This window comes from Mustelus asterias, chromosome 19 (genome assembly GCF_964213995.1).
Source record: "Mustelus asterias chromosome 19, sMusAst1.hap1.1, whole genome shotgun sequence".
Lineage (NCBI taxonomy): Eukaryota > Metazoa > Chordata > Chondrichthyes > Carcharhiniformes > Triakidae > Mustelus > Mustelus asterias.
Window position 1 is genome coordinate 62236522 of NC_135819.1, and position 25175 is coordinate 62261696.

At 43.3% G+C, this 25175-nt stretch overlaps 1 protein-coding gene across 3 annotated transcripts in view; it reads left to right on the forward strand.

Annotated features, from left to right (window-relative positions):
* Nucleotides 1-1890: 1890 nt before the first annotated feature.
* The window catches only part of LOC144508012 (golgin subfamily B member 1-like), a 59236-nt gene continuing 35951 nt past the window's right edge, over nucleotides 1891-25175 (forward strand). For 2 of the 3 annotated variants that reach the window (XR_013500194.1, XM_078235715.1), the window contains exons 1-10: nucleotides 1891-1932; nucleotides 7433-7541; nucleotides 8004-8156; nucleotides 9275-9430; nucleotides 11278-11454; nucleotides 12062-12184; nucleotides 13731-13844; nucleotides 15658-15943; nucleotides 17610-17719; nucleotides 23389-23503. Coding sequence is in view for 2 of the 3 variants with exons in the window: in XM_078235715.1 (XP_078091841.1) it covers nucleotides 7440-7541; nucleotides 8004-8156; nucleotides 9275-9430; nucleotides 11278-11454; nucleotides 12062-12184; nucleotides 13731-13844; nucleotides 15658-15943; nucleotides 17610-17719; nucleotides 23389-23503 (1336 nt within the window). In the remaining variant the exon portion in view is untranslated. Of the gene's footprint in view, nucleotides 1933-2512; nucleotides 2535-7432; nucleotides 7542-8003; nucleotides 8157-9274; nucleotides 9431-11277; nucleotides 11455-12061; nucleotides 12185-13730; nucleotides 13845-15657; nucleotides 15944-17609; nucleotides 17720-23388; nucleotides 23504-25175 lie in introns of those variants that run through there. The other variant, XM_078235716.1, reaches the window with a different exon arrangement.

Below are 25175 nucleotides of genomic sequence, written 5' to 3' on the forward strand. Positions count from 1 at the left end.
AGATTAACCTTTTATTAATAGCAATCAGATAAACTGGGCTACACTAAGTGGGTGTTACAGATTATAGGGCATTTAATAATCAGCTATAAATAAAAATGCAGACCACCTTGGCCAATGTACAATCTCTTATCAATAGCAGTTAAGCTCAGCTGATCCGTTACACAGCAACATTGGAAATTCCAAAACCTCCAATTACAATAGTAATTCCCAACTCATTGTTTGTAATTGTGTCCCATGGGATTTGGATCAGAGAACAATTTGCCGTGGTCAATGACACTCTGAAATCCTTTCACCCCCAAAGACGAGCATAATTTTTCCTCAATCTGATGTGGAGATGTTGGCGTTGGACTGGGGTGGGCATAGTAAGAAATCTCACAATTCCAGGTTAAAGTCCAACAGGTATATTTGGAATCACGAGATTTCGGAGCACTGCTCCTTCATCAGGTGAGTGGAGGTAGGTTCACAAACATGGCATAAATAGGCAAAGACACAATTGCAAGATAATTACAGATTGGAATGTGAAGAATGGTTGGAATGCAAATTCTTCAATCTAAAATTGTTGATCCCTACCTGATGGCTCAACCTTTACCCTCTCATGGCAATCATACTGTGGTTAATTGGCTGCAGCCATCCGCAGGTCTCCAGATGACTCTGATCAACAGGCCTCAGCACTGTTGTACCCTAACATTTGAGGTGGTCATTGAGCTGTTGGATTGCATGATGAAAATGTAGAGGCGAGTATTCAGTCATTTCCCATGGGTCAAATTGCTCCGACCTTCCACCTCTCTCCCACGGCTTTGCCACTGTTTCAGGGTGACAACACTGAATCTCAATCCCTGCCTGTCTCTGTGGTGAAATCTGATCCTATTTGTAATAGCGAACTCACTTTTTAACAATGCAAAGATACATCGAATGAGAAAAATTCCTTTCTTCCATCAAGTCCATTCCTTCTACTGACCATTTAGACAGAGGTTTCTACTCCACCCGTTTCACCTCCACAGACAGCCTTTGGTATTGTTTCTCCTTGTCACTTTTGAGATACATTAAGATAATTCTCTGAACATATTTCAATTACTACTCTAAGGTGATACATTCTTGAAAACATGGCAACCAATGTGGAGACAAGCAAGTTCCCACAAACAGCAAGGTGATAATGTTTTGGTGATGTTGGTCTGTCTCGGTTTTCTCTCTCTGACTCTCTCTTTATCTCTGGCTGTTCTCCTGTTTCTTTTTCTGTTCTTGTTTCTCACTATTTCTCTCTCTCTCTGTTCCGCTCTTACCCCCTAATTTTCTCTGTTTCTCACTCTCTGTTTTCTCTCACCCCATTTCCCTTCTCTTGTTTCTGTTTCTCTCTTTCTCCCTGTTTCTATCTCTCTCTGTTTTCTCACTGTTCCTATTTCTCTGTGTGTGTTCCTGTCGGTCTCTCTCTTTATTTCTCTATTGCTCTGTCCCTGTTTCTCTGTCCCTGACTCTCTCTCTGTCCCTGTTTCTCTGTCCCTGACTCTCTCTCTGTCTGTCCCTGACTCTCTCTCTCTCTGTCCCTGAGTCTCTCTCTCTCTCTCTGTCCCTGTTTTTCTGTCCCTGACTCTCTCTCTCTCTGTCCCTGTTTCTCTGTCCCTGACTCTCTCTCTCTCTGTCCCTGTTTCTCTCTGAATACATTATTCATGTAAATTGAGTCTGTGTCTTTATAAACTCTGTTTGTGAACAGAATTCCCACTCACCTGAAGAAGGGGCTTAGAGCTTCGAAAGCTTGTGTGGCTTTTGCTACCAAATAAACCTGTTGGACTTTAACCTGGTGTTGTTAAACTTCTTACCCTGTTTCTCTCTCCAGAGAGGTTGTTATGGCAATGCTCCCGGAAGTGTTTCCCGGTGGGGTTGAGTTTTGGTTCCGGGTGGCGGTGCTGATGTGGCTGCTGTTCGCTGGGGAAGCGGGTGAGTGAGAGCGGGCAGTGCGGCCTGGACTGCCCGACCAAGCGAGAGGAACCCGGGGAAACCAGGATGAGAGAGAAAGAATACCGGAATCGGGGGAGAGGGAATGTCAGGAGCCCGGCGGGGGCGGAATGGGGGATCGTCAGGAGCCGGGAGGGGGGGAATGGGGGAATGTCAGGGGCCCGAGGATAGGGGCAGGGGGCGCCGGGGCAGGGGGGTGATTGATTCCAGGAACCGGGGGGGGGGGGGGGAGGAAATACCCGGGATCAGGCACTCTTTCAATGGAGGCTATGTGTGTAAAAGTTCATAGGATCTGTTCTAATCTGCGCTAAATCACTTTCACCGGGTACAAATGTACTTGCAGTTATCACTAGGATTTGCTGTCATATTACTGTAGGCTGCAGGAGAGATTACAATTATGGCAGCACATTAGGTGAAACAGGCCCATTTCAGTTGGCCTGGCTGATATGTGGCTCCAGAACCGGAACAATGTGATTGACTCCTAACTGCCCTCTGAAATGGCCCACCAAGCCACTCAGTGTGTCCAACTGCTACAAAGAAAACAAAAAGAAATGAAATCGGACAGATCACCCAGATTGAGTGAGGTACCAGAAACAACAATGGCAAACCCTGCAAAGTTCTCCTTACTAACATCTGGGGGCTTGTGCCAAAATTGGGAAAGCTCTCAGAATCATAGCTTACAGATATCCCAGACACCACCATTATCATCCTTGGATATGTCCTGTCCCATCGGCAGGACGGACTCAGCAGAGGTAGCAGAACAGTGATGTAGGGTTGGGAGGGATTTACCCTGGGATGCCATGAAGTCTCATTGCATCAGGTCAAACATGGGCAAGGAAATCTCCTGCTGATTACCACTTACCATTCCCCCTCAGCTGATGAATCAGTACTCCTCCATGTTGAATACCACTTGGAGGAAGCACTGAGAGTGGCAAAGGCACGAGATGGGTGATTTCAATGTCCATCACTAAGAGTAGCTTGGTCCTAAAGGACATAACTGCTAGACTGGATCTGTGGCAAGTGTTGAGGGAAAACCGTACTTCACCTCAGCCTCACCAACTTGCCTGCCAGTGACAGTATTGGTAGGTGTGTCACAGCACAGTCCTTGTGGAGACAAATTCCCGCCTTCATATTGAGGATATCCTCCATTGTGTGTGGCATTACCACCATGCTAAATGAGATAGACTTTGGACAGATCTAGCAACTCAGACTGGGCATCCAGTCAATATGGGCCATCAGCAGTAGCAGAATTGTACTCAACGACATATCCCCCACTCTACCATTACCGTCAACACAGGAGTTCTGCGGGGATCTGTGCTAGGACCCCAACTGTTCACATTATATATCAATGATTTGGAAGAGTGAACTGAATGTATTATCTACAAATTTGCAGGTAATACAAAGTTGGGTGTGGGAGTGAGCTGTGAGGAGGATGCAGAGATGCTTCAGCGTGAGTGTGTGGGCAGATGCAGCTTAATGTGGATAAATATGAGGCTATCCACTTTGGTAATAGGAAGACAGATTATTACTTGAATGGGTATAAATTGAGGGAAGTAGATACTCAGCAAGACCTTGGTGTCCTCATGCATCAGTTGCTGAAAGTAAGTGCACAGATGTAGCAGGCAGTAAAAAAGGCAAATGGTATGTTGGCCTTCATAGTGAGAGGATTTGAGTATAGGGATATTTTGCTGCAATTATATGGGGTGTTGGTGAGGCCACACCTGGAGTCTTGTGGGATGGTAGGTATGTCTTATAAGGAGAGATTAAGTCAGTTAGGATTATATTCACTGGAGTGTAGAAGAGTGAGAGGGGATCTCATAGAAACTTAAGTTTCTAACAGGGTTAGACAAGGCAGATTCAGAAAGAATGTTCCCAATGGTGGGGGAGTCTAGAACTAGGGGTCATAGTTTGAGGATAAGGTGTAAACCTTTTAGAAATGAGGTGAGGAGATATTTCTTCACCCAGAGGATGGTGAATGTGTGGAATTCACTACCACAGAATGTAGTTGAGGCTACAACATTGTTTGATTTTAACAAGAAATGAGATATAGCTGTAGGGGCTAAAGGGATACGGGGGGGGGGGGGGGGAGAGAGAGAGACCAGAATATTGAATTCAATGATCAGAATGAATGGTGGAGCAGGCTTGAATGGCCAACTCCTGCTTATAGTTTCTATCTGTAGTTTTCTTCTTCGAATTACAATGAGTATACAGCACAGAAGCAAGCCATTTAACCCAGCTCCTCAGATCATCAGGGGCGGTAGCACAGTGGTTAGCACTGCTGCTTCACAGCTCCAGGGACCTGGGTTCGAATCCCGGCTCGGGTCACTGTCTGTGTGGAGTTTGCACATCCTCCTTGTGTCTGCGTGGGTTTCCTCCGGATGCTCCGGTTTCCTCCCACAGTCCAAAGATGTGCGGGTTAGGTCGATTGGCTATGCTAAAATTGCCCCTTAGTGTCCTGAGATGCGTCGTTTAAAGGGATTAGCGGGTAAATATGTAGGGATATGGGGGTAGGGCCTGGGTGGGATTGTGGTCGATGCAGACTCAATGGGCCGAATGGCCTCTTTCTGCACTGTAGGATTTCGATGATCCACAGTGCTGTTGGGGAGGGACTTCCAGGATTTTGACCCAGTGACAGTGAAGGGATGGCGATATATTTCTAAGTCAGGATGGTGAGTTTTTTTGGGGGGAGCCTCCACCTGGTTGTGTTTCCAGGTATCTGTGGCTCTTGTCTTAGATGGTAATGGTCATAGGTTTAGAAGGTGCTGCCTAAGAAACCATGGTGAGTTCCTGCAGTACACTTTTGTAGATGGTACACACAATTGCCACTGTTGGTTGGTGCTGGAGGGATTGAATGTTAGTGGAAGGGGTAGCAATCAAGCGGGCTGCTTTGTCCTGGATGGTGTCAAGCTTCTTGAGTGTTGTTGGAGCTGCACTCATGCAGGCAAGTGGCGAATATTCCATCACACTCAACTTGTGCCTTGTGGATGGTGGACAGACTTTGGGGAGTCAAGAGGTGAGCTACTCGATGTAGAATTCCTAGCCTTTGACCTGCTCTGGTAGCCGCAGTATTTATATAGCTAGTCCAGTTTGGTTTCTGGGTAATGGTAACCCCCAAGATGTTGATAGTGGGGAATTCAGCAATGGTAATGCTGTTGAATGTCAAGGAGCGATGGTTTGATTCTCTCTTGTTGGAGAAGGGCATTGCCTAGTACTTGTGCGGTATGAATATTACTCGCCACTTCTCAGCCCAAGCCTGGATATAGTCCAGGTCTTTCTGCATTTGGACATGGACTGCTTCAGCTTCAGTATCTGAGGAGTTGCAAATGATACCGAACATAGTGCAGTCACCTGTGAACGTCTCCACTTCGGACTTTATAGTGGAAGGAAGGTCATTGATTAAGCAGCTGAAGATGGCTGGGCACTGTCTTGAGGAACTCCTGCAATGATGTCTTGGAACTGAGGTGATTGACCTCCAATCACCACAACCATCTTCCTTTAGAAGTGGTTTCAGGGTTGAATGCAAGTCAATGCTTTGACCAATCAGAGTCAAGCTGCCTGGTTTAAATATCAAACAATGCTTGACAATTAACTGTCAGTCATCTTCAACTGGTGCATTCTCCATGGCAATACCTCTACTAGAGTCCACTTGCCAACCAATCAGCTCCCTCTTTCATATAGTATAAAGTTATTTCCCCTGGCATTGGTATTCTTGTGAATGTCCTGATGAGTGTAAGATGAAAAGCTTCGACAAAATGTCTTTTTTCAGCAATATATCGCATAATGCTATATTCAGCAGTTTGACCTCTGCATATGAACTTCATTTTGCAGACTATTTGCTCATGTACCCTGGAATCTGTTTGTTTTATTTATTTGTTGTCAAACACTTAATGTTAAGAACATACCTTAAACTGCACAGGAATAGGAGCAGGCTATTCAACTATTCAAACCTGTTCTAGCATTTAGTTAAATCACAGTGGAACTGTCTTTCAATTCATTTATCTGTCTTTGCTCCACATCCTTGATATGTTTGTCTAATAAAAGCCAATTGACCTCAATCCTGAAATTTTCAATTGAACCCCAGGATCTGGAGCACTTTGGCAGAGAGTTCTAGATTTTCATTAATCTTTGTTTGAAGGAATGTTTTGTTTTGAAAGAGGATCTAATTCTATCCTGTTGTGATACCTACACTCCTCTGATTCTGACATGCCCCCCCATTTTAATCACTCTATCATTGGTGACTGAGCCTTCACTTACCTTAGCCCCAAGTTCTGGAATTCCCTCCCTACACCTCTCCGCCTCTACCTCGCTTTCCTCCTTTAAGACATTCCTTAAATCTATCCCTGCTTGGTCATCTGACCTAATACCCCCTTATCATAGAATCCATACGGTGCAGAAAGAGGCATCTAGCCCACTCAGTCTGCACTGACCCTCCTAAAGAGGATCCCACCCAGGCCCTCCCCTCTGCCCTAACCCCGTAAACCCACGCATTTTTCATGGCTAACCCACCTAACCTACACATCTTTGGACACTAAGGGGCAACTTAGCACAGCCAATCCATCTGACCTGCACATCTCTGGACTGTGGGAGGAAACCCACACAGACACAGAGTAAATGTGCAAACTCCACACAGACAGTCACCCAAGGTTGGAATTGAACCCGGGTCCCTGGTGCTATGAGGCAGTTGTGCTGCCCTTATATGGCTTGGTGTTTTATAATGTTCCCATGAAGCGTCATTGGATGTTTTATTACGTTAAAGTTGTATAATTTAGCAATAGCTGCACCCCTCTGGTTGGAAACGGGTAGCTTTGGTTTGCAAGGTCATGTTTCAATTTCTCACTTAGCAATGTCAGCCAAGCTCCATTGTTCTTCAGGAACCACCTCAGTGGTTATTGGCTATTGACTTCTCCCATTCATTATATTTGCTGCAACCTTTTCCCTGTTTTACCAATCCTGAATTACTATGCCACTTAACTGTTCTCTAGCTTTTCCTACACAACAAATGCCTCATCCTGCCCAGTTTGCAAATGGAATTACATGGCACCGAGAGGCCATTGAGCCCATTGTGCCTGTGCTGGCTCTCTGAAGGAACTATCCAATTACTCCCACCACTACACCCTTTCTTCATAGCCCTACAATTTTTTTTCTCCAAGTATATATCCAATTCTATTTTGATGATATTGTTGAATCTGCTTCAACCACCCTTTATGACGTTACATTCCAGATCATAACTCACTGCCATTGGAAGCTTGCTGTATCTTCACTGTTCAAAATGAGACTCACTGTCCATTTTGTTCTTCCTCAGGTGTGAAGAACTGTGGAGCTCCTCATCTCTATCAGCCTTCCCTTCCTCTTACAATCCCAAGCTCAGTGTTTCCCCCCTCACCACAACTTTCTGATTCCACCTCCTTATTCCTCCTACCTTTTTCAACTTATCTACTTGAGATAGGAGCTGTATAACATTGTTTTCTTGTCCCATGTTCAGCTCCACCATGTTGAGCCGTCTGTCGGACCTGGCGAAGGGGGTCAACAATGTGCTGCAGGATCTCTCAGGGGATGATATTGGAGATGAGACCAATGCTGCTGAGGGAGAGGTGAGTAAAGTACAGTGTGGTCTTTGTGATAATAGTTGAAGCCGGTGCAGTTCCTCTTTCAAGTGGGTGGCAGTGTCACTAGATTTCTTTTGCCCTAGATGTCTTTAGCTTGAAGTTCTGTGTTGGGAGAAATATCCTTCAGAGTTCTGATGAAAGGTGTTTTTCTCTTCTCAGATATTTCCAGCACTTTCTGCTTTTTCTTTCAGATTTCTAGCATGTGTAGAATATTGCTTTGGTAGACAGAAGGTAATGAGTTTATGCTCTGCTCTGGGGCGAAATGTGGATTCCTTTCTGCTGGTCTTTAACACCTGCTGAATATACTATGAAAACTCAACAACTGTTATATGTTATGGAAATTCTTTTGACAATTCTGTTTGCTAAAGCAAGCCCATTTTCCCCTGATGGTTTACACCCTTGAGAATGATTGATGGACTGCTCTGTTGCTTTGGTTGTGTTGTGTAGGAGACGAGTCAGCAGCCTGAGATGGAGACCTGTGCTGAGGCATCGGAAGATGTGCTGGAGCGTCTGGCACAGACTGAGCAGCTGGTTGTTCAGCTCAAGGAACTCATACGTGAGAAAGATTTGCAGCTTCAGAATAAAGAGGTTGCAATGAAGGTGAGTTGTGCTGTATACCTGAAATTAGCTCTGGAGGTATATCATCCATCCCTCCTGACTCATACTTCTTGTACCCTCCTGACAATTATACCAAACTTTCCACATTATTTGACAAAATAACTTAATTTACATATCTTTCTTGAATTTAGTTTCCATTCATTTCCATTTTTCACCTCTGCTAAGATCCTGGTTTAAATTACAGGTGCATTGCTCTGATTCTATAATATTTTACACCTCTTGATTGGGACCCTCCCAAACTATTCTCTCCATAGAAAATAGAGCTGGACTTTCTCTAACCCTTTTGAAAACTCATCTCCCTCGTACCTGGGATCAGCTTTGTTGTCCCTCTCTGCATCCTCTCCAATGCTTGTATATAATCCAAGTGGCATGGTGACCAGAATGGTACACGGCATATAAGTGTGTTGTACAACTCCAAAGTAACCTAGATCTATCCTCCAGTACCGTGCCAACACATCTCACCATTTGATGCGTTTTTCAAATTGTTTTGTCACAAGTGGAGTCTCTCAAAGTGATAAATCTATTGTCTGTCCACAGACCCTCTCTGAGTCTCCATCTTCTAACTCCGTCCCGTTCAGTGACTGCTTGGGAGGTTCAATTCTGTACATGGATTTTCCCCTTATTCTTACCACTTTCTGTTTAATGAAGTTTCATCTGAATTCCCTATTGGGTTTATTAGTGACTAACTCAATTTCATGCCTCCTTGTTTTAATCTCCCCACATGAGGAGTCATCTTCTCCACGTTTACCCTATCAAATCCTTGCATAATTTTAAAAACCTCTATCAGGTTAACTCTTAGTCTCCTTTTTTTTAGAGAAAAGAACCATAGCTTGCTCAATCTCTTTCCAATAGGTATAATCTCTGTTTTGCTATCATCTTTGTAAATCTTTTTTTGCACTTTTTCCAGTGCCTCTATATCCTCCTTATAATAAGACTAATCCTGTACATAATATGTGTGATTTAGAACTGAACCCAATCCTGCCCTTGCCAATTCCATTTCAGTATGTATGGCCTATCACCAGATGTTTTGTTGACCACAGCAGCAAGGGAGTCACTTTGGTAAGAATGAGGGACGTTCTCTCTGTACGATTGTTTCACAGGAGGAGAAGGAGCTGTCTGATGCCAAATTGTCGAAACTAAAACTGCAGGCGAAAGCAAAGGTTGCCTCATTAAATGCCCGGATCGAGGAGCTACAGAAGCAGAGTTTGCAAAAACCCTCATCACAGCCAGAAAAGACAGAGGAGCAGACTGTTGAGGTAAAGAGACAGATATGCTTGTGTGTTTGGATGTGCATGAGAGTATATTGGTGTGTGTTCCACCATTGTGGCTTAAAACACACGCATGGGCATCAGACAAGTGCACCTGGTAATGAATCTCGGTAAATGTCATCAGTTTGGGATTTCTCAGCTGTGATAGTTTAAACGATTGTCAGCTAATCGCTGTTTTTAAGGGTGATGATATTGAGAAACCTCAGGTAATGGGCCAAAGCACAGTGTAGCATACCGTGGAGCACAACAAGGGGAGAGAAGGCAAGGTGGATCAAAAGTCAGTGATCAAATAATGTCGAGTGAGAATTGTTACATTATGTTGTACTGCCCCCATTGCATAACACGCGCAGTCTACCAGCACACAGTAGATAAGCTTCCACTGTGTAATAGCCAATTGCTAATGGGATTAAACTGGAGTCAGTTGAAAAGAATCCTAGTTCTCAGTCATCTGAATGCTAACATCGTTAATCACGATGATAATGTTCACCACTGAAGACTACAACTGGACCTGCCATAGGTTTACAGTTAGTGGAAGCTGGTGACTAAAATAACAAGCAAGTAAAGGTTTGTATGAGTAGTTTTTTTCTTTAATCTTTGTAGCTGACCTGTTTTGATAGGATTAAAGTCTCTCAGATTCTGCTGTTTACTGTCCGCTGGGATTTGCTGATCCACCATCACTTTAGTCGCTGGCCCTTGACAGGTACTTGGGAAGCTTTGAAAAAAGCTGCCATGTGCGGCTTAGTTAAAGCTCTCTTCACTATGTGAGCCATTATCAGGTACAAGGTGGAATAACTTTGACATCAACAATATCCTGTTAGTTTTCTTTTCAAAAGGTAGCACTGCTCCCCATCTCTGTGACCTCCTCTAACAACACTGAAATCTTTGTGTTTCTTCATGTATACCTCTGATTTCCATCACTGCGCCATTGGTGACTGTGCCTTTAACTGACTAAACCCCTAAACTCAGGAATTCATTTCCTAAACTTCTCTCTCTCTCTTCTTCCTCTGTCTCCTCCTTTAAGACAATTCTTTAAACCTGTCTCTTTGACCAAGCTTTTGGGCTGCACGGTGGCACAGTTAACACTGCTGCCTCACAGTGCCAGGGACCCGGGTTCAATTCCGGCTTCGGGTGACTGTCTGTGTGGAGTTTGCACATTCTCCCCGTGTCTGTGTGGGTTTCCTCCGGGTGCTCCGGGTTCCTCCCACAGTCCAAAGATGTGTGGGTTAGGTTGATTGGCCGTGCTAAATTGCCCCTTAGTATCAGGGGGATTAGCAGGGTAATATATGGGGTTACGGGTTAAGGGCCTGGGTGGGATTGTTACTGGTGTAGGCTCGATGGGCCAAATGGCCACCTTCTGCACTGTAGGGATTCTATGATCTGCCCTCCTATCTCTTTTATGTGTCTTGATGTCTGATTTTTGATAACATTCCTGTGAAACCCTTGGGGTGTTTCACCACTTTAAAGGTTAGGTACAGAGCAAAAGCTCCTTCAATACTGAACCAACCAACACTCCTTGGGCAGTTGCAATGTGAGTGAGATACAGAGCTAAATTCCCTCAAACCTGTTTGGTCAATCAGCCCCATGGCACATGAGCACAATTTTCAGAGTAAAGGTCCGTCGACATTGCATTAAATGTCCACAGCAGCAGCAGCAGCCTCTGTTGATTCATACTAAAGACGAAGAATCATCCAGACTTGAAAACGTTGGCTCTATTCTTTCTCCACATCTTCTCAGACCTGCTGAGATTTTCAGTTTCTGTTTCAGATTCCAGCATCTGCAGTAATTTGCTTTTATATTAAATTGGGTTGTATTTGTTTTTCTTTGAAATTTGACAGGTGAGTTTGAAAGAGAGCTCCACACTTGAACAACAAGAGATTGAGAAGCTCAAGTGTCAACTTCAGCAACAGGAGGAGAGCTGTCAGACCCTTCAGGCAGCTGTCAATAGCATGAAGGACCAGCTTCAAACTACCAATGAACTCCTGAAGCAGAAAGAGGCTGAACATGCACAACAGGTAAAGAAAGTAGCTTGCTGTGAAAAGAGGGCAGGTACAGAGTGAAGCTCCCTCTACACTGTACCCATCAGACACTCCCATGGCAGGTACAGCATGGATAGATACAGAGTAAAGCTCCCATTACACTGCCCTTTCAAACACTCCCAGGGCAGGTACAGCATAGATTGATACAGAGTAAAGCTCCCGCTATACTGCCCTATCAAATGCTCCCTGCGCAGGTAGAGCATGGATAGATACAGAGTAAAGTTCTCCCACACTGCCTCACCAAACATTCCCAGGACAGGTGCAGCATGGATTGATAAAGTTCCCTTTTGCACTGTCGTATCAGACCCTCGATAGCCCCAGAAGAGTTTTCTATGCTGCGCCAGTGTGGTATTTTGGATTTCAGCTATCAGCCATCTCGTGAGCCTTCAAAGCAATGCTGACAATTTGGTGTGAATTATTGCAGAATTCAAGGCAATATTGTGCGGAAACAAAATCAAACATGAGCCATCCAAACCAATTTTACAGAAAACCCTGGTGACCAGCAGGCAGATTCCAGAGGGCAAGGTCCTGTATCTGAATCTTTCTACAATCCAAATTGTGTATTCATGTTTTGTAACTATAGCTCCGGTCAGTTCAAGAGGTCATTCTTGAAAAGGACACACGATTCCAAGAACACATACAGAAACATGAGGAGGAGCTTACGCAGCTAGCATCTGGATCTGAGATAAACAAAGAACTGCAGCAAGTAAGTGTTGCTGGACTAGTAATTAACTAACTACCATGGGTCTCTGGGAGGGAGGGGAAAGTCTGATGGATCAGATGGAAAATGGTCTGAATAGATTGAGAATTGGCTGGATGACAGAAGCCAGGTGGTTCCGCGCAGGAAAGCATAGTCAGCGATGTTCTCAATCCTCTTCTATTTATCAATGTTATAAAAGGGGTGTCTGTAATTAGATTACATTTACTAGTGATGCAAATTTGTGTGGATGGTTAAGAAAAAGCTTGCATTTACTTTGCACTTTCACAACCTCAGGATGTTCCACCTCACTCTACAGCCAGTGAAGGGCTTTTTATGTGTAGTTACTATTAGAGTCTAGGAAACATGGTGTAGATACTGTTGGAGTCTAGGAAACATGGTGATTAATTTCACACGGCAAGCTCCTATAAACAGCAATGACCGGATAATTTATTTTACTAATATTGGTTGATGAATTAATATTGGCCAGGACACTGGGAATAACTCCCCTGCTCTTCTTAAAAGTAGTGCCTTGGGATCTTTTATACCCAAGAGAGAGGGCACTCAGGGCCTCGGTCTAACATCTGGGCTGAAAGACTACACCATTTACTGGACTGAAACATCACCTGAGAGTATGTGCTGAAGACTCTGGAGTCAACTTGAACAGAAAACCTTCTGGTCTGAGACAAGCGTGCAGCCACTGAGCCACAAGTGATGGATTGATTGTCACCAGAGAACCCTGGACAATGATATAGATGGGCTGAGATATGAATTTAATGCAAGCCATTGCATTTAGAAAGCAGAATCTGCAAATATGGAAGGGTGGCTGATGGCAGAAGCTGCAAATGATTTTGTAGCCATTCATCTTACTCTGAAAGCATCTTGTCAGTGTGATGTAACTATGAATAAGGCAGCTTGAGTTCTTGGAATACTGGAGAACATCAGAGTGAGTTCTACAGACTGTACAGATCAGTGGTGAGGCTAGGTCTGTGCAGTTTGGATCATCCAACTGCAAAGAATATGGGTCCATTTAGACTGATTAAGTTGATCAAGGCTTGGATGGACTGAGTTATAAAGAAAGGTTCAAGCAAATTCTTTTCTCTTCAATACGATTTTCATGTGTCTTTGTTCTGGTGTGTGGAAGCGTGTGTGTTCGTTTAAATGTCTTAGATTGTTCATGTGTGTATGGTGTCTTGTATGTCTGCATGGTGCATGTGTGTGCCTTCTGGGACGTGTCAGCGATGCAAGTGTGTGAATCTATTTGTGTATTGTGTGCATCTTTTTCCATTTCGTGTTCTGTTCCTCTTCAAACCCTGAGGCTTGGTAATATGCTCAAGTCTTCACAAAGGAGGACTGCAGCCAAGATGCTCACATGTCTGTCTTGTGCATAGAGGATGCTTGACCTGCTGAGTGTTCACAACAATATTTCTCTGCACTATTTTGATACCTGTTCTGATTAAGGTGTGTGTTCCCAGCACACTCTGCCTTTGCTTTGGATTTTGAGCGCAAAGCTTTTTCCTTGTTTCCTCTCACGTGTATTTTGTTTTATCTGCAGACAGTGAAATCATTACAGAGAAAACTGGAAGAGAAGGAGGAGGCATTGCTGGGACGGACCCGTGTGGTGGAGATGTTACAGCAGGAACTGAATGACAGTGATCGGAATAAACAGGTTTCACGGCCCATTTATGCAAATCCTGTGGCTTTACGTAGAGAGCTGCTGCTTTCCTTGTTTTTATTAAAAAGCTGAGGTGAAATTATGTCAGACAAAACCACGATGCAAAGTGCAGCAGAGAAATAAGGGGGTGCTATTTAAAAAAATATTCTCATTATTTTGGCAAATTCAGTATTGCCCATTTTCTAGTTGTCTTGACAATTTAATGGCTTGCTAGAACACTTAAGCGGGCAGTTCAGTCTTCATCACATTAATAGGGAACTAAGTCAGTCATATATACAGGCCAGATCAGTTACGGATGGCAAGTTTCCTGACTTTCCAATAATCCAACAGATGCAGGGTCACTGTTACTGGTCCTGATTTTTATTTTTGTTTCATGCAGATGTCATAGAACTTGTCTTTTGAAAGCTTGTAAATCGTAATAAGAAGGGAAGACAGAGGGAGGGAGTTCCATAGTTTTCAAGACATATGGAAATAAATAAATTTAGGAAACTGATTGGAAAATGAGGAGAATGAAGGCATGAGGCAGAGCATGCAAGGTGTCTTGTTTGGAACTTAGAAGACAAGGAGGAACAGTAAAGATAATTGCATCATAGAAACTAGAAGCAGGAGTAGGCCATTCGAGCCTGCTCCACCATTCATTTTGATCATGGCTGATCAACGAATTCAATATCCTGATTTTCCCCCCCCTTCCTCCCATATCCCTTGATCCCTTTAGCCCCAAGATCTATATCTAATTTCTTTTTGAAATCAGACAACGTTTTGGCCTCAGATAGAAGCATTATGATACCCATGTAACAGCAAGGGACAAAAAATGATAGCTGCATGGGTAGGGACAATTAAACCTGCTAAGTTTATTCATGTAGTGCAGTGGGCCCCATGGAGTCCAATGTTCAAACGTTTATGAAGCTCACTGAGTACGAGTATTGGCCAAACCAAATGAAGTAAAGGGAAATCTCGAGAACTTTTTACGTTCAAAGTATTTCTCAGATAAATTCAAATCAGCCCCACTAACCAAGAAAAAGTCTACAATGAGCCTTAGTGTTGCAGCACTGTATATGAACCAATGATGTGTGATAGAAAGCGTGTATGTGGGGACACAGGGTGAGAGCAGGATTGCCCTTAGCTGTGATGCCCAATCCCCACTGTCAGGCCTCACACATAAGAAGCAGCCGTTGGGATGTGGTACCAGAGGGTGACTGTCTCCCATAAGACAGGAGTTTATGCAAATAGTTGATGATGTATTGTTTCCTCTTGTCCAGAAATCATAAAACCAAAGCATATGGACAGCGCTTGAAGGGAGGTCAAATGTGCAGAAATAATACTTTTCCTGTACCGTTCCTCCTTGGTCTTCTAAGCTCCAAAAAAGACACCTTGCATGCTCTGTCTCATGCCTTCATTCTCCCCATTTTCCAATCAGTTTCAGTGAGCGAGAGGTGAATCTGTAAATCAGGCCCCCGGAGGCTATGGGGAAACTGTTAGCTTAATTAGATAGTTTAAAAAAAAAACTGAATACAGTATATGAGACATAATGTGAGATAAATGGAGCAAACTCAGGAAGAGCAGATGACTTTGGACCAATAGTTCCCAAAGCTCTCCGCCATTGGCATTTTCCTCATGTCAGGGTCTGTTGTAGACTAATTGTTAGGGATTGATTGCTGTGATTAGTTAACAACTCTTTCTATTGTATTGTATGCCTGCCATAATGATAGTAAACTAAATGGACTTTGGGTTTACATTGCACAGTTCATATAGTGCTTGCAGAAGATTTTAGTAACCATTCAATATTTTATCTGCTTTTATTCTTCAGGTCCTCGGGGAGAAGTTGCAAGAGGCGGAGGCCAACATTGCCATTTTACACACTGCACTAGAAGCAGAGAGACTCTCAGCTGAGGCACGGCTGAGCGAGGTGACTGAGAAATACGAAACAGAGTTAGCTGAGAAGAATTCTGCTGTCACACAGATGCAGCAGGCACTGCAAGGTGCGCAATCATCCTGTACTGATCTGACAACACAAAACCAGCAGTTGCAGAGTCTGATGGGGGACCGAGAGAGAATGTGCAAAACACTGACTGATGAAATAAAGGAGTTGCAAGGTGAGAAAGCCTAATTCTTAGAGAGCAATAGCTACATTCCACTATTTATTCTGACTTTGTTTCTTGCTCAGTGGTTCAACAGAGGCTCTCATGATCTTTCTGGTAATCCCCTGGTATGGCTTTAACTCTATTTTGTCCCTCATTTGTTCTGGAGATTTTATGTCTCTCATTACATTGTTGTGGTGGTTAGTCACAGACCTGATTTCATTGACTTAACATGTTATTTATGTTTTTGCAATTAAATACAAATGACCAGAAAAGTTTGAAAATCGTACAGATACAGTCTATAAACGTAACTTCAAAAGCAATTTGAAATTGATCAAATGCTGAAAGTAAGGACTTCACAGTTTGAAAGATAAAGCCTTCATTATTGACCACAAAAATGTAATTGCTTCATTCAATCTTGGTGAAACGCTACATTAGATCACTTTCCTTCAAGCAAGTAGTTCAGAATAAATTAACATTAAAAAATGCTGGAATCAAACAAACTCCCTTTTTAATCCGTTAATTACTTTAGACGTGAAATTTTTTGATAACTTACACTTGCAAGTAAAGAGTCAGGCCTTGAGTGCAGGAATTCACCCTGACTGGAAAGAGTAGAAGAGGGGAAGTAATTCAGGACGTGCTGCTTAGGTGATGCCAGTCTTTCTATATTTTTTTTAACAACTTGCACGTTTGTTAAGGTTAACAATGTTGGCTGAACAATGGTCACCCAGTTTCTATACTGATTACTCCCAGGACAGGTACAGCGCGGCACAGTGGGACAGTGTTTAGCACTGCTGCCTCACAGCGCCAGGGACCTAGGTTCAATTCCAGTCCCGGGTCAGTGTCTGTGTGGAGTTTGCATGTTCTCCCCGTGTCTGTGTGGGTTTCCTCTGGGTGCTCCGGTTTCCTCCCACACTCCAAAGATGTGTGGGTTAGGTTGATTGGCTATGTTAAATTGCCCCTTAGTGTCAGGGGGATTAGCAGGGTAAATACATGGGGTTACAGAGATAGGGCCTGGGTGGGATTATTGTCGGTGCAGGCTCGATGAACTGAATGGCTTCCTTCTGCACTGTAGGGATTCTATGAGTAAGTGTAAATCTCCCTCTGCACTGTCCCATTGATTCCAGAGCAGGTACAGCATGTTTAGATGCAGGGTAAATCTCTCCTTAGTCATGCATGCATAATGGAGATTATTATCTAATTCCTCGGCATTATTGAAGTTCCTCATCCTGGTATCATGCTATAAATCTCTGCATGCTCCCCATTTCTGGTATCCGGTATTCCAGCTGAGGTCTAACCAAACAGCCATTGATTTATTAGAACATGAAAATATAAGAGATAGGAGCAGGACAGACCATTCAGTCCTTCAAGACTGCTCTGAAATTCAGTGAGACCACGGCTGCTGTTGTATAATTGTAATATGATTTAACTCTAATACCAACATACTGTTCTTTTCCTAATTGGCTGATGCACCTAACAGCCTAATAATAGAATAAAACTTTTCTTAGCTCTGTGAGATTTTGTTTCCTCTGCCCGATGCAAAAATCTGCTTCATATGTTGGCTATGTGGCTTGAAATATAATTTCTTGACATCAGTCCTGAATTCACACACAACCTTTTTTTCAAATTAGCGCACCTTCAGCAACATAAAATTCAGGGAGACCTTTTTTTCCTCCTGCAGATGGACTGAAGAAGGTTGAAGCCACGGAGCAATCGGAAGCTGAGCTGGCATCTGAAAGGGAGGCATCGGTCAAAGTCCAAGAGCTTGAAGAGAAAGTTCAGGAACTGCAGGTTAGAGAACTCTTTCTGCAAGTAGGGTTTGATGAGCAGAAACAAAATGGGTTCACTGACTGGTGAAGTCTGCAGCGTTAACATGTGTTGTCCTCACACACTAGCAAGATAAAGATTGGCACGGCAGAGGTTTAGGAGCTGTTCATTGTTCTATTTGAAACTTGTGTATGGCATTCAGATGATTCAGTCGGAGCGGACTGGGCAGCAGAGACTGCTTGAATCCCATTCTGCATATCCCTCCATTCCTTTCTCTGTTCCTTCCTCCCTCTAATTTTGCTATGCTTTGTGCTGGCCCCCTTCGGTGCAACATTGACCATCGGTGTGCCAGGCCCCACAGAGTCACAGTAACACAAGCAATCAGCTTGCAGCACGGCACGGTGACGCAGTGGTTAGCACTGCTGCTTCACAGTGCCATGGACCCGGGTTCGATTCCCAGCTTGGGTCACTGTGCGGAGTCTGCACGTTCTCCCCGTGTCTGCGTGGGTTTCCTCCGGGTGCTCCGGTGTCCTCCCACAGTCTGAAAGATGTGCTGTTTAGGTGCATTGGCCATGCTAAATTCTTCAAACAGGCGCCGGAGTGTGTGACTAGGAGATTTTCACAGTAACTTCATTGCAGTGTTAATGTAAGCCTACTTGTGACACTAATCAATAAACTTTACTGGTCATTGAAAGTGAATGTATAATCTGAGTAACAAAATAAGACCCTTGGAGGAGTTAATCTTACATTTTCAGATGACTGGAAGCTAGTTTGTGACGCTATTGGAATCTCTGCTCCCAGAGTGAGTTCATGCCCACATACATCCAGCTCCTCTTCTGAGGACCCGGAGGCTCAACTGGGCCCAACTCCACAGCACCTCTGCTACCTCACTCGCTCTTTGTGTGAGTTTAGACTGTGAATATGTCAGCAGAGTGTTCAATCACTGAAACAACACAGCTGAGCATGAACCTAGCCTTGTCCAGTATCCACACATGAGCAATGTAAATGGTCAGGGATAGAAACCCAGGGGCTAAACATAGCATCCCAATTGAACCCAGCTAATGCAGGACAGAGCAGAGCTGAAAGTTCCAAAGCTCTGCTGTGTATCAATATCACACTCTAATGTGTTTTTGTGCTAGGAACATAGTGCATAGGAGCAGGAGTAGGCCATTCAGCCCATTAAACCTGCCCTGCCATTTAATACGATCATGACTGATTGGACATTTCAGTGTCTTTTTCCCCACACTATTTCCATGTCCTTTTGGGTCATTAATATTTAGAAATTTGTCAATCTCTTGTTAGCTTACAGCAGTTTGGGTATTGATGCTTTATTTGGTTACTCCTGTTTTTGTACCTGTCACTGCAAAGTCTCGACTCACTCACCATTCCCTTAGTGCATTAGGTAAGGTAACGGAGATGTGAAATAATACCAAATCTATATTACTGCTTCAAACCTGAAGCTGAGCTGCTATTTTAGGACTGAGATTAAGTTTTAAGCAGCTTGTAAACTGTGTCTGCTTTTTCTAATATCCCAGTTCGATGTCAGTTCTGCTTACGCCGTTGGATTTCAGTGGTTATTAATGCTTGTTTTCAGCTGATTTTAACCGCTAAGTGAACAAGTGGTTTCTACAGTACAATAATCCAGTGGCACTGTGAGACCAGTGATAAACTCTACCTTTTATTACTGCAGTGTCAGCCGTGGCTCAGTTGGTAGCTCTTTTGCCTCTGAGTCACAAGGTTATGATTCAAGCCCCACTCCAGGGTTTGAGCACAGAAATCAAGACTGAGATTCCAGTGCAGTATTGAGGTAGTACTGCACTGTTGGATGTGCTGTCTTTTGGATGAGGCTTTATATTGAGACCCCGTGACACTAGAGTACTTAGAAGCAGAGCAGGGAAGTTATCCCCAGTGTCCTGACTAATATGGACTTCAGCTGTTCAAGAAGGCAACTCGCCCCTACTTTCTCAAGGGCAATTGGAAATGGGCAGTGAATACTGGTCTTAAAAAAAAATCCCTCAGTCAACATCACAAAAAAATAATTATCTGGTAATTATATTGCTGTTTGTGAGAGTTTGCTGTGCATAAATTAGCTGCTGCATTTCTTGTATTACAGCAGTGACTGCACTTCACAAGTACCTTGTTGGCTATAAAGTACTTTGTGATGTCCAGTGATTGGGAAAAGTGATATATCATTGCAAATCTTTGTTTTTTTGTGTTTAGTATATCTGGCCTGTTCATTTCCCCAGATTAGACCTCTACGGCAACTGTTCTGACAAAAAGTCATAAATGTATCTGTTTCCCTCATCTTAGATGCTGTTGGACTTGCTGAGTACTTCCAGCATTTAATTTTTATTTCAGATCTTCAGCATTTGTAACATTTTGATTTGCATTAGACTTCTCCGGATCCCTTTTGGCCTCTCTGGCATTTTCCTGCTTCTTACTGAACCTACACCGCCCTACTTGTCCACTTTCACTGGCACCTATTCCCTAGTGCACCAACCTCAGCATCCTTATTCTTGTTTATAAATCCTTCCTCCTCATATCTGCAGCTTCCTCCAACTTGCTGTCTCAACCCCTGTTCCGCTATTGCACAGCTCTGGCCTCTTGTGCATGCACCTTCCTGATTTTAAGATTCTCATTAAAACAAAAACAAAATCCTGTGGACGCTGGAAAAACTCAGCAGGTCTGGCAGCAACTGTGGAGAGGGAAACAGAGTTAACATTTTGAGTCTATATCACTCTTCTTCAGAACTAAAGAGTGGGAGAAATATGATGGATTTTATACTGTTTAAGAAAGGGGAGCAAAATAGGTCAAGGATAGGTGGGAGCTGAGGCGAAATTTGACAGATCTCATGGACACCATAGACATCCATGTCCATGCTCAGTGTCAAATTCTATTGTAAGCCTTCTGAAAGGCACCTTGTGATGCTTTATTAAGTTGAGAGTACACTGTAAAGACAAGTTGTTGCTGCTCGCTCACTCTCCTGTTCAAGGCAAATGTTTAAGCCATCTTCAACCCAACCTCTGGGACATCTTAAATCCATTGGTCTGCTTACATCCCTCAATACCTTTTTTTAAAAGCCTTCTTGATTCTTTCAGTTACCTCTCTTAACTCTGCTCCCATTCTTCTCAGTCAATCTTAAAGGTGAAGGTTTTGCGATGCTGGGGGGAGGGCAAAGTTTCCGCATGATTTTCAAAACCTGTTCCTCGTCCTTCCTGACATGGTTTGTTCTTTTGGTTTTATTTTTAAATGTACTAAATGAGAATGTAAATGAGAGTTCAGTGTCTAATTGGGTGCTGGGCGTATAACTCTGGTACTATTTGAAACAATGGCAGGTACTGGACTATGGGGAGTCAGTGGGGTAATTTACGAATGACCTGCTCTGTGGTCTTAAGTTTCCATGTTCCTCATCTTGTAGACAGCAAGTTTGTTTGTTTAGCCTCTCCTTGTTCTCTGCTTCTATGATTAGGTCTGAATACTATCTCGTGTGTGTATCCTGGCTGTTGTAAACTGTCTCAGTGCTTCACCTAGTTTCCCATCTGTATAATCCCATTTCATTGTCCACCTGCCCCTCCCCCAGCCTGCAAGTGTTAAAAGTTTATTTATTAGTGTCACAGGTAGGCTTACATTAACACTGCAATGAAGTTACCGTGAAAATCCCCTAGTCGCCACACTCTGGCGCCTGTTCAGGTACACTGAGGGAGAATTTAGCACGATCAATGTACCTAACCAGCACGTCTTTCAGACTGGGATGAAATTGGAGCACCCGGAGGAAACCCATGCAGCCACAGGGAGAACGTGCAGACTCCGCACAGACAGTGACCCAAGCCAGGAATCGAACCCAGGCTGTGAGGCAGCAGTGCTAACCACTGTGCTACCGTGCCACCCCATTCGTTTCCTTCAAGCCCTCTCTTTACAACCTTTTCTCTTCATAGTTAAAAGGCTTGATCTCCTCCCAGGCCTTCAACAAGACAACAAAAAATCGTCTGTTCTATTAAAGGAATGTATAAACTGGGACAGATTATTATACTCTAGCTGACCAGCATCAAAATTTCCTAAATTTCATGCTTATCTTTATCTCTTACATCCCTTTAAATTTTCTTTCACCAGAATGCCATCCTGTTGTCTCTTGTATGTATAAAACTGTCACCCGCCACTCTCCTATACATTCTCATCCTTCTGTACAAAAGAAAGAAACAGCAAAGAACAATACAGCATAGGAACAGGCCCTTCGGCCCACCAAGCCTGCGCCAATTCCTAATTCTTATTTAGACCCATTACTTATTGCCCATACGCGCTTACTATCCCACTGTTCATCTCCTGTTGTGTCTATCAAGATACGCTTTGAATGTTGCTTACCTGCCTGCTTCCACCAACCTCAACTAGCAGTGCGTTCCAGGCACCCACCACCCTCTGTGTGAAAAACTTTCCCCTCACGTCTCGCCTAAACTTTCCCCTCTCACCTTGAGTCTGTGCCCTCTTCTAGTTGACCTTTCCACCCTGGGGAAAAAGCCTCTGACTATTCACCCTATCTGTGCCTCTCTTAATTTTGTAGACCTCTATCAGGTCATCCCTCAGCCTCCATTTTTCCAGTGAAAACAACCTGAGTTTATCCAACCTCTCGTCATAGCTAACACCCTCGAGACCAGGCAACATCCTGATAAACCTTCTCTCCAAAGCATCTATGTCCTTCTGGTAATGCGGCGACCAGAACTGTAAAGTTGTTAAATCTAAATCGTCCTCTGGATTTGTGTTCGTGTACCGGGCTGCGCCATTTGTGGTTGTGGCAAGTAATTTATTAAGGTACCGTTTATCTGCATTGCTTAGAGTCTTGAAACTTCCCATAAGATCTCCCCTGAGCCACCTTTACTCCAATGCAAATGTTCTCCATAACTCTTTTTTTGAAGTCTAACAGTTCTCACTTCATTTCTACTCTTAATACTTTATCAATTGATACTGAGTCTGCCAAAGGATCCTGTTAAAGCAAACTTTCTGGATTATTCAGTGTAATCTGAGGGAACAATCAATGCTCTGATAGGAGACTGCCACCAAAATAACTGCATACTAGCCAGTAATGTGGGGTTTGCCACCTTCATTAATAAAGAGAAACAGCAGACAATCCATTCCAGAGTGAGGTTACAAATGTTAAACCTATGATAATACTGGCTACCGCCTTGCCTCTGTTTGATCCTAAGATTCTTATAGCCAGCCACACCTCCTGCCAACGTTTTCCATTCTAAATCCCAAAATCTGCATTTCTTCTGTAAACTTGTTGCCCTGTTTTGTGAGAGGTAGTGTGGCACAAGACAATGATTCCTATGTTATTAGAAATTTAATGTATTTCCTGTTGTCACAATTCCTGGTCCAGACTTCTATGTCAATATTTAAGAATTAAACTACTAATGCAAACTTGTTAACGGAAATCCTGTTGCCTGTAATAGTGCAGATTCCAGTTCTAACCGGTAGAGTCAAGTTTCAGGTATCATTCAAATAAATCTATTGCCATTTTATATATAAAACCAGACTGATATTTGTCAGTTGATTGTGAGCCATATATTTAGTTCCCAAAAATTAAATCATATTTTAGAGGTTCTTATGATCTGGAAGGGGATGAAGTGTCACACTCAGTAATTTGTGTTTCATTTTGTATTCTCTCTACCCGTTTTCCCACCGCCCCCCCAACCATCACCCAGACTGCTGCTGAGGAACAGGAGGTGGCATCACAGAACAGATTGGCAGAGTTAGAAGAGGAGAAGGGAAGCCTGTTGTGGAAGACAGTGGACTATGAGGAGGTCAAGACTGAAAATGGTAAGTGGGATTGTTTAAAAAGGGGCCAAACATTTTTCAAGCAATCTGGTGTTGGTCAAGGGAGGTATGTTGATAAGCCACTGAGAGTTTCCTGTCTTTCTAATAGTGCCATGGGATCTTGGGTGTTTGTGTGTGTTGTTTTTTAACCACAGAAGCACTGCAGACTGAAACCATCCAGACCTTGTCCTTGTACACATATATCCCTGCTCTCCATAGCCACTCTTGTGCATAGATGTGGGGCTCGGGTGTGAAATAATCCATCACAAACGTATCACTCACAAGCAATGCCACAAAGTACAGTACCCTGCAATGAATCCCACAGATTTCTGCATTTAGTCTTGTGAAGTGTGATTTGCTGCCCAAATATCACATACTCTACCTCTAGAGCTGGCCATAGTCTTCTAATTCTCCAGACGACTGGAAAATTGAACCTTTGTTCAAAATAGGCAGCAAGGATAGACCCAACAACTATAGGCCAATCAGATAAATCTCAGTGGTAGGAAGGTTTTTGGAAATGATAATCCTGGGCAAAATCAGCAGTCATTCGGACGAGAAATGAAAGCAAAGTTCTGGAAAAATTCAGCAGGTCTGGAAGCATCTGTGGAGAGCAAACAGAGTGAATGTTTCCAGTCCAATTTGGTTCTCCGGTACTCTGACAAGTCACTTAGATAGGAAGGAATAATTAAAGGATAATCAACGTGGATTTGTTAAAGGCAAATTATATTTAACGAATTTTGAGTTTTTGATGAGATAACAGGGTTGATGAAAGTAATCTATTTGTTATGGTGTACACGGACTTCAAAAAGGCTTATCATAGTTGAAGTCCATGGAATAAAAGTGGCAGAAACAGCACGGATACAAAGTTGACTGAGTGACAGGAAACAAGGAGTGGCTTTTTTGCAGACTGGTGGAAGGTATATGGTGATGTTTCTGGGATTGCTGCTGTGACCTCTCCTCTTGACGTGTATTAATAGCTCAGATTAAGTATACAGGGCACAATATCAAAATCTGCAGATGACACAAAACTTGAAGTATTGTGAACTGTGTGAAGAATAGTGATGGACTTCAAGAGGACACAAACAGACTGGTGGAATGGACAGACATTTAGCAGATGAAACGTATTGCAGAGAAATGCAAAATGATAGATTTTGAGAGGAAGAATGAGAAGAAGTAATATAAAATAAGAATACAATACTAAAGGGAATATGGGAACAGAGAGACCTGGGGATATAATTGCACAAGCCATTAAATGTGACAGGGCAGGTTGAGAAAGTGATAAGAAGACATACAGGATCCTTGGTTTTATAAGTAGAGGAATTGAATAAAAAAGCAAGAAAGTAATGATGAACTTCTTAAAACATCGGTTTGACCATAACTGGAGTTATGTGTCCAATTCTGGACAATGAACTTTCAGAAGGGTGTGAAGGCATTTGAGAAAATATTTATGATAGTGGTAGCAGGTATGAAGGACTTCAATGTATTTATTTGTCACAAGTAGGCTTACATTAACACTGGAATGAAGTTAGTGTGAAAATCCCCTAGTCACCACACTCTGGCACCTGTTCAGGTACACTGAGGGAGAATTTAGCATGGCCAGTGCACCTAACCAGCACGTCTTTCGGACTGTGGGAGGAAACCTGAGAAAACCTACAGGATGTGCAAGCTCCACTCA